At 41.8% G+C, this 9,569-nt stretch overlaps 1 protein-coding gene across 1 annotated transcript; it reads right to left on the bottom strand.

Moving 5' to 3' along the window:
- Positions 1 to 245: 245 nt before the first annotated feature.
- LOC139664617 (rho GTPase-activating protein 5-like) lies at positions 246 to 6,413 on the bottom strand (the record flags this gene model as incomplete). Its single annotated transcript, XM_071543519.1, has 2 exons — positions 246 to 1,333; positions 6,308 to 6,413. Coding segments are annotated over 2 exons (425 nt in total), but the record flags the coding sequence as incomplete, so codon positions are not given.
- Between the last annotated feature and the right edge of the window lie 3,156 nt (positions 6,414 to 9,569).

Genomic DNA, 9,569 nt, shown 5'->3' with positions numbered 1-9,569 from the left:
CAGCTAACCAATCAATCAACCAGTCAGTCAGTCAATCGGTCAGTCAACCAGCTAACCAATCAATCAACTAGTCAGTCAGCCAACCAATCAATCAACCAGTCAGTCAGTCAGTCAGTCAGTTGCAGAGGGTTAGCGAGGTTCATCTTCTGAGTCAGTTGCAGTCATGCGGACTCTACTGTGAAACTTCTCTTCTCTCCCGGCCTGGAGGAGCAAGGGGATGGAGGGCGGGGCCTGATGCTGGGGGGGGGCGGGGCCTGAGGCTGGGGGATGGGGGGGGGGGGGGGGATGTGCTATTCCATCAGGACAGGAGAGGGGGCTAATCTTGATTTGGCCCGCCATGTCCCAGAATCCCCAGAGCCCGGGAGAGAGACCCTGCTTTAGTGTGTTCATGTTATGTGCCAGGCCAGATCAGTTCATCCCAGAGAGAGTCATCTAATCCAAAACGGCCGTTCCCCTCCAATAAAACGAAGGGCTCGTCTCCAATCGGCTCCGGTAAGATCAAATCCAAAACTGGTTTCAAAAGGCGACGTCCGATTCTCTAATTCTCTAATCCGGGATTTATTTTGCGCCGATCAATCTGAAACTGACCGCATCAACGGGGGGGGGGGGATTTGAGGCGGGAATTCTCTGAAGGGAGGGAGGGAGGGAGGGAGGGAGGGCTAGCGGTGAGAGAGGCCGCCCGGCAACCGAAAAGATCACAAGTTTGACCCCAGCGACCGAGACGCTGAACCCCAAAGCTCGGTCGCTGCGAGTCGATTGGATGTTTGACGCGATGACAAACCCGTCAGCAGCCAGGGGGAAACGGCCCCCCCACAAAACTCACCAGCCGAGTTCACTTTTTTTTAAATTTGACCAGCCGACCAGGTTTTTGTAGAATAGAATAAGACCTCCAAGCGATGGGTGGTTACCTGCCGAAAGCGGCGGGTAGCGAAGACAAAAGATTTCACCAGCGTTTTTACCCAGCCTGCCCCTCTCTCTCTCTCTCTCTCTCTCTCTCTCTCTCTCTCCTTCTCTCTATATGAGCGGGTCAGGCTGGAGGGTGTGTTGGATCTGCTGGGGCTGCAGAGGCGGGGGGAGCTGCAGGGGAAGCAGGGCCTCCACCATGTTGTGGCAGTGGGGGGGCGGCGTCCCCTCGCTGCTGGAGCTCTCCGCCACCTCGCCGCCGTAGAAGAAGTAGTCGCTCTGCAGGATGAAGGACTCGATGACGGCCTGGTTCAGCTTGGTGGTCGACAGCGTGTCCTTGTTCTCGAAGTCGGGGCGCATCAGCGTCGGCCAGAAGCAGATGGACAGGTTGTCGGCCGTCATTAAGGTGGTCTTGCTCTGCTGGCTCACCCTGCGGAGGAAAGAAAAACATTAAGATGGTCAGAAATTACAATAAGATGGCTTAAAAAGGACCCCTCCATCTATGATGAGTGGTTAACAATTCTAAGAAACCTTTATACAATGGAAAAAATTACACATATGCTAAGATTACAGAGGGACATTTTTATAGAAAGATGGACACCATTAATGGAGGCAATAGGGGACCATTGGGATTGATAATGGAACGACCATATACTTTTATTTTTAGATAAATAATATGGATATCTTTCTGTATATTGGACTGAATATGTGTGTCTATGTAAGGTGAACTTGTATATAGCCCATGTTTAGTTTTGTTTTGATGTGTTTGTGTTATTTACGTTAGTTATTTTCAGTATTGTTATTATTATTATTTTCATTATCTCAATTGTAACCCCTTGTAAAGGAAACTGTCAACGTATGTTGAAATATTTTTGATGTAAAAGGGGATGTGAGAAATGACCAAATAAAAAAATAAGTTTCAAAAAAAAAAAAAAAAAGGTCAGAAATGGCTAAATTCTCTTCAGATATCTCCAAAGCAGAGATTTCACACGACAGAACTTCTTATCTTTTCCATCCCTCCTACGTTCATGCTGTATCAGAAAATGCCTGGACATTAACGATTATTTTCATTGTCGATTAATCTGTCGATTATTTTCTCGATTAATCGATTAGTTGTTTGGTCTATAAAATGTCAGAAAATGGTGAAAAATGTGGATCAGTGTTTCCCAAAGCCCAAGATGACGTCCTCAAATGTCTTGTTTTGTCCACAACCCAAAGATATTCAGTTTACTGTCATAGAGGAGGAAAGAAACCAGAAAATATTCACATTTAAGAAGCTGGAATCAGAGAATTGTGACTTATTTTTCTTAAAAAATTACTCAAACCGATTAATTTAATAATCGCAGCTCTACTGGACATGAATCCATATTTGAGAGGACAAATCTCTAGACTGTACGACATCATTCGAGACATGGGAAAGCCCTCGCTTGGCCGCTTAAAAGCTTCTTGGGAGGAGGAATTCGGGGGAGAGATATCTGACTGGGCCTGGCACTCTGCTATTAACATCGATACACCCATCCTCTATCTGTATCCGCCACGGCCTGCTACAGTTCAAAGTCTCTCACCGCTTACACCTTTGTAGAAGTAGACTTGCCAAGTTGTATCCGGACGTTGACCCAAAGTGTGTGAGATGCCATCAGGCCCCTGCCACTCCTTCACATATGTTTTGTTCATGCTCGGCACTGGGGTCATTTTGGTCCTCCATTTTTAGGACGTTCTCTCACATGTGTGGAAAAGATATCACTCCAGACCCCCATTACTGGCATTTTCGGGACTACCCTGGAAAGTGTATCGTTTCCTAACTCCCAACCAGAGGCTACAGCCTTCTCATCTCTCCTAGCGTGACGCAATCAACCCTCCCCCCCTATTTTTTTTTTAATTTACATTTTAAGTTACTTATTATCGCCTGTTATGTGTTATTCATTATCTGTTTTCTGTAGATGTTATGGAGTATGTTTTGATATGTTTTGGTCGTATGGTCATACGTGAAGGTCATGCCAATATGTCTTCATTGTGTATATTGTGACCACCATCCTCTATTATTGAAAATCCAAATAAAAACAGTTCAAATAGAAATGGCTAAATTCCTTCACCAAACACTGTCACCGCCCACTGCCTCAAATTGGTCAGCTGACAGAAATTAGAAAGTGTCTTTGAAACTCAGGAATACACTGGAAGACATGAAATATGGACAGACATGGATTAACAATACTTATCAAACTAGTAATGTTAAAGTCACAATGAAGCGCCATTTCGGCGGGTGTCTTGCTTCCGGACTTTAACACATTTACAGTTGAATCGGGACGTTGAGGCGGGACACAACGCAGGGAGGGACTGTTCAAAAGTGTTCAAAAACTTCAAATATGCTTTCGGCATAATCTTGAACTTCACAAATTACAGATTCTTCAAAATGAATAAATTCATATTCCTTGACAAACCCAGGTATCCCACTAACAAACCGCACTGCAGTTTTCCCAGGCGTTAGTTTGATAGAAGCTGCAGTCTTTCATTATCGTCTAACCAAGAGAAACCAAGAAACTTCTCAGCCTATCATATAAAAGACAACAGAACTTCAAATAAATTGCATTTATCTTCAGTGTCTTCCAGATCACAGAAGAGAGATGGATTCTGTCTTTCGTTTCTGGATGTAATATTCCAGCTGTCAGGGAGGGTTGAACATTGATTCACTGTCTCATCACTGAGCCTCGCTCGCAACGCTCAACAAACTCTCTGTTCAGAAACTTCTGGATTTGTCTGAGTAGAAAAAAGTTCTGGCGATACAGTAGATCACATTTTAGGAAATAAACGAACGCCAACAAAGCAGATTCTGACTATATGCTGCTGAATTGTTTTAAAGTGAATCTCTCTCTTTGTTTATTAAACCTTTCAGTCTGAAACTTATGATGATGGAACAAAGAAAATAATATGTTTACCAATAACTATAGATAGGCGAAAAAAGGTGAGAGACTCATATATATATATATATATATATATGTTATATATTGACAGTATCTGTTTTGTCTGTTTTCAGTTCAGACTGTAGTTTCCTGTTCAGACTGTAGTTTTCTGTTCAGACTGTAGTTTCCTGTTCAGACTGTAGTTTTCTATTCAGACTGTAGTTTTCTGTTCAGACCATTATTACTGTTCAGACTGTAGTTTTCTGTTCAGACTGTAGTTTTCTGTTCAGACTGTAGTTTTCTGTTCAGTTTTTCTGTTCAGACTGTAGTTTCCTGTTCAGACTGTAGTTTTCTGTTCAGACTGTAGTTTTCTGTTCAGACCATTATTACTGTTCAGACTGTAGTTTTCTTCTATTCAGACTGTAGTTTCCTGTTCAGTTTTTCTGTTCAGACTGTCGTTTCCTGTTCAGACTGTAGTTTCCTGTTCAGACTGTAGTTTCCTGTTCAGACTGTCGTTTCCTGTTCAGACTATAGTTTCCTGTTCAGACTGTAGTTTCCTGTTCAGACTGTAGTTTCCTGTTCAGACTGTAGTTTCCTTTTCAGACTGTTTTCTTCTGTTCAGACTGTAGTTTTCTATTCAGACTGTAGTTTTCTGTTCAGACCATTATTACTGTTCAGACTGTAGTTTTCTGTTCAGACTGTAGTTTTCTGTTCAGACTGTAGTTTTCTGTTCAGTTTTTCTGTTCAGACTGTAGTTTCCTGTTCAGACTGTAGTTTTCTGTTCAGACTGTAGTTTTCTGTTCAGACCATTATTACTGTTCAGACTGTAGTTTTCTTCTATTCAGACTGTAGTTTCCTGTTCAGTTTTTCTGTTCAGACTGTCGTTTCCTGTTCAGACTGTAGTTTCCTGTTCAGACTGTCGTTTCCTGTTCAGACTATAGTTTCCTGTTCAGACTGTAGTTTCCTGTTCAGACTGTAGTTTCCTGTTCAGACTGTAGTTTCCTGTTCAGACTGTTTTCTTCTGTTCAGACTGTAGTTTTCTATTCAGACTGTAGTTTTCTGTTCAGACTGTTTTCTTCTGTTCAGACTGTAGTTTTCTATTCAGACTGTAGTTTCCTGTTCAGACTGTAGTTTCCTGTTCAGACTGTAGTTTCCTGTTCAGACTATAGTTTTCTGTTCAGTTTTTCTATTCAGACTGTAGTTTTCTGTTCAGACTGTTTTCTTCTGTTCAGACTGTAGTTTTCTGTTCAGACTGTAGTTTTCTGTTCAGTTTTTCTATTCAGACTGTAGTTTTCTGTTCAGACTGTTTTCTTCTGTTCAGACTGTAGTTTTCTGTTCAGTTTTCCTGTTCAGACTGTAGTTTCCTGTTCAGACTGTAGTTTTCTGTTCAGACTGTAGTTTTCTGTTCAGTTTTCCTGTTCAGACTGTAGTTTCCTGTTCAGACTGTAGTTTTCTGTTCAGTTTTCCTGTTCAGACTGTAGTTTTCTGTTCAGTTTTTCTATTCAGACTGTAGTTTTCTGTTCAGACTGTTTTCTTCTGTTCAGACTGTAGTTTTCTATTCAGACTGTAGTTTTCTGTTCAGACTGTAGTTTTCTGTTCAGACTGTAGTTTTCTGTTCAGACTGTAGTTTTCTGTTCAGACTGTAGTTTCCTGTTCAGACTGTTTTCTTTATTCAGACTGTAGTTTCCTGTTCAGACTGTTTTCTTCTGTTCAGACTGTAGTTTCCTGTTCAGACTGTAGTTTTCTGATCAGTTTTTCTGTTCAGACTGTAGTTTCCTGTTCAGACTGTAGTTTCCCGTTCAGACTGTAGTTTCCCGTTCAGACTGTAGTTTCCCGTTCAGACTGTAGTTTTCTGTTCAGATTGTTTTTGTCTGTGCTGACTTTTATTTCCAGTGCTGGCTGTGTGTTTTGCTCTCAGCAGCAGATCAGGATTAGTCCCTCCTCTCTCCTCTCTGTCACACCACATCTACACTTTCATTTGCATGTCGGGGTGTTTAGCTCACACACACAGCATGAGACTCAAAAACCCCAGCTGTGAAGTGTGTGTGTGTGTGTGTGTGTGTGCATATGGTATCTGAGCTTAGTGTGCGCGTGTGTGTCTGAGCTTGGTGTGTGTGTGTGTGTGTGTGTGTGTGTGTATGATAGGTGCATCTGAACTTTGTGTGTGTTTGTGTGGTATGTGCATGTGTACTAGGTGTGTGTGTGTATTTGAACTCGGTGTATGTGTATGTGTGTGTGCATCTGAGCTTAGAGTGTGTGTGTTTATCTGAGATTGGTGTGTGTGTGTGTCTAAGCTTGATGTGTGCATCGAGTGTGTATCTGAGATTAGGGAGTGTGTGTGAGTGTGTGTGTGTCTGTGTGAGTGGTTATGTGCATCTGAACTTGGTGTGTGTGTGTGTGTGTGTATATCTAAGCTTGTTGTGTGTATGGAGCATGTATCTGAGCTTTATGGTTGGTTGAGAGAGTGTGTGTGTGTGTGTGTGTGTGTGTGTGTGTGTATGTCTCACCTGTTTAGATGTGTGATGATGTATTTGAAGACCAGGTAGTTGACAGGAGGAAACTTATTGACGATCTCCCTCAGCACCTGCAGACGCTCGATGTAGTCCACGATTTCTAATGCACGTACACACACACACACACACACACACACACACACACACACACACAGGGAGAGAACACAGAAGGCTTTTTACACACACACACACACACACACGCTCTCTTGGGAACGGAAATTATACTCTGTGGAAAACAAAAGGCTGTGATCCTGCCAAAAGCAACTCCCACGCTGCCCCCCCCCCCCCCCCCACCACACACACACACACACACACACACACACACACACACACACACACACACACACACACCACACACACAAAGCCTTGAAGGCAGAAACAAGGCCGGCCTAGATCAGCTCTTGCTGAACACTGTCAAAAAACAAACAAGTCTTTTATTATAGCTAATAAATAAATGTCATATTTGTGTTTAATTGTATAGATTTAGTGACATCACAGTGGGATTAAACAGCTGGTAAATGGCTGTGATGTTCTCATACAGATTTAGGGGAGAATGGACTGTAAACAAAGAGTTTAAGTCTTTAGATGATTCTCTGGAAAATGAACATTTCACCCAGGATCCCACTTGTGTGTAAAATTCCAGACTTTTCCATGACTTTCCAGAACTGCAATGCAATTTTTATTAATGTTAGATGCCTTTGTTACTTTTGATCATTTTAAAGATATGATTTTAAACACTTATAAGAACTCCTTCATCCCAACAGCTGTCAGTATTTTAAACAAACGATGAAAGACATTCGCACACTGTCATATTTTCAAGTTGCCACATGCACTTTTACCTCAAATCTTATGTATGTTTTTAACCCTTATGTCTGTTTATTTGTTCTTATGTGGTGTGTCTTTTTTATGTCTTTTTTTATGAGCCACGTCAAAGACAATTTTCTGTCATGCTTGTGACAGACAATAAAGTTTCTGAATCTGAATCTCCCCGCTTTTACTCTCAACCATTTCTTCTTGATTTTTATTTTGTTTTCTATTTATTATTACTGTCATCGTTTGTTTACATCGGGGGTTCCCACACCGTTTCACTGATGAAATTACAAAACTTTTCCATGACTTCTCCACGCCCCTTTGCGAGTTCCCATGGCCAAATTTTAATGAGACTGAATTAAAAAAGTAATCATCAAACCATCAGCTACACTAACTTTAAGCATTAGTTTGTTTTTCATTTTAAAATCAAGGGTTGTTATAATATTCCTCAACTGTTTCGGAGCCAGCCACAGCTTCTTGTAACATTTTATAGTATTCAAGAAAATAAAAATCATTAACTTCTACTAAACTAAAATTCCATGACTTTTCCAAAACTCTTCTCCCTTTTATCATTTTTCATCACTTCTCCAGGACTGGAAAACACTATTTTATAATTCCCTGACTTTTCCAGGTTTTCCAGGAGTGTGGGAACCCTGTTACATGATATACTGTATGTTGACTGTTTGTTTGCCCTGTTTTAATATTGTACATTCAACACATTTTCAAATAAAGGTTATGAATGAATGACTCCTGGTTTGTTCAAGTTGTTTTCCAGTCTGGTTTCCACCGCCATCTCACGCAATCACAAACTCATGCAGCATATTTCTGCTGTTTTCCTGGAAAGTGACTCACTCATAAATTCCCTGATATTCCCTGATTTCCCCCGGAGAATTTGATCACATTCTCTGAATTTCACTCTCATTCGAGCTGAAACACGTCGGCCGGTTATGAAATATTTAAACTGCCGATGTGAAATAAAGGTTTTTCACTCTGCTTCGTCACAACAGAGCCTTGATTTTTTAATAGGATTCCTGACTTTCCCTGTCTGGAATACATCGCTCTAAATTCCAGGATATTCCCTAAATTCCAGGACCAGCGGGACGCCGGTTATATTTTTAAACACACAAACACAAACCTAGACGTATTCACACTCCTACACACACACACACACACACAGATTTATTCACCCCTGCATCCTATAAATCATCTTAATGAGGCGGCAGCGGGAGCCTCTGACCCTCTAATGGCCGCAAGAGGTCAAAGGTCACTAATCCATACTGTCACCCCCTGACATCAAATAGAAATATCATGGAGAGAGAAACCTTTTACCACCAGACCGATGTAATCCCTGTTTATTATTATGTATCAGTCTGATGGGAAAACACCATGTACCCACAATGCCACGGGTTCAAATGTAGCAGCGATACTCCAGAGGGGAGAGCGACTTTAAAATCAGATCAGATGAAACTTTAACGGTTTCTGTCAGGAGATTCGGGCGCTGCAGCAGCAGAAAATAGAAACGTAGTAAAATATAGATAAGAACATGAGACGTCCGCAGCTGACGGTTTCTACACCAAAACCTGATAAGCAGAAGAGCAGGAATGAATCAAAGTCTGAAAAGGTTAGAGAGCGTTAACGTAGCGTGTGCAAAATGGCAGCAGCAGAAAGAAAGAAAGAAAGAAAATTCACTGAAAATGTGTAAAATATGAGAATATACCGAACAGAACCCAATATGTTCTGTGTGAAGAAGTGATTCACTGTGCAACTCGACCGCACGTTGAACCTGCTGCATCTCCAAAATCTGCATAATCCCAGTAGAGAAAGAAGTCTATAGAGTATTATGGCTTTTACACGGCGTTACTAGTGTGTGCACTGGGTGGAAAAGCTTTCCAAGTTTTCTGCTGTGTGACATACATCGGAATAAAATCCGGGAAAAAGCAAGAAAAGTTCGCAAACTCGCTTCCTAGTTACCACAAGAGTTGGAGTAACCACTGAGCAATTATCAGCACGGTTGGAACGTCTTTGACCAATCAGATTTCAGCGTTTTACATAATAATCTGCCGCATTTTCGGCTTAATAACAGTCTGTTCTGCCCTCTCCATCTGACTGATCCAGCCTATCTCCAGTCCATAAATCTTCTCCTCTGTCTGTTCTAAACAGCCGGTGTCTGGAAGCGCTTTCCTGGGAAAAAAATCCTCCGCCGCACAGGAAGTGATGCGCTTTACGTTTCCGGGTTCGTTTGGAATCAACAGAAGAAGAAGAAGAACCGCACCTTGGGGGGGGGGCGGAGCCTTTGCCATCGCTGCCCCGACCCTCTGGACTCCCTCCCTTCATACATCAGACACTCAGACTCACTCCCTTCATTCAAAAATAATCTCAAAACCCACCTTTTCAAAAAGATAGTGCAAAAATGCAAATAAGAATAATGATAATAATATTAAATGCA

This window comes from Centroberyx affinis, unplaced genomic scaffold (assembly GCF_046629955.1).
Source record: "Centroberyx affinis isolate AG114_WGS23_722 - 3 ecotype Tasmania unplaced genomic scaffold, CSIRO-AGI_Caff_v1 ptg004328l_1, whole genome shotgun sequence".
Classification (NCBI taxonomy): Eukaryota; Metazoa; Chordata; class Actinopteri; order Beryciformes; family Berycidae; genus Centroberyx; species Centroberyx affinis.
The sequence above is the reverse complement of the archived record's forward strand: the minus strand, read 5'-3'. Positions and strand labels throughout refer to the sequence as shown.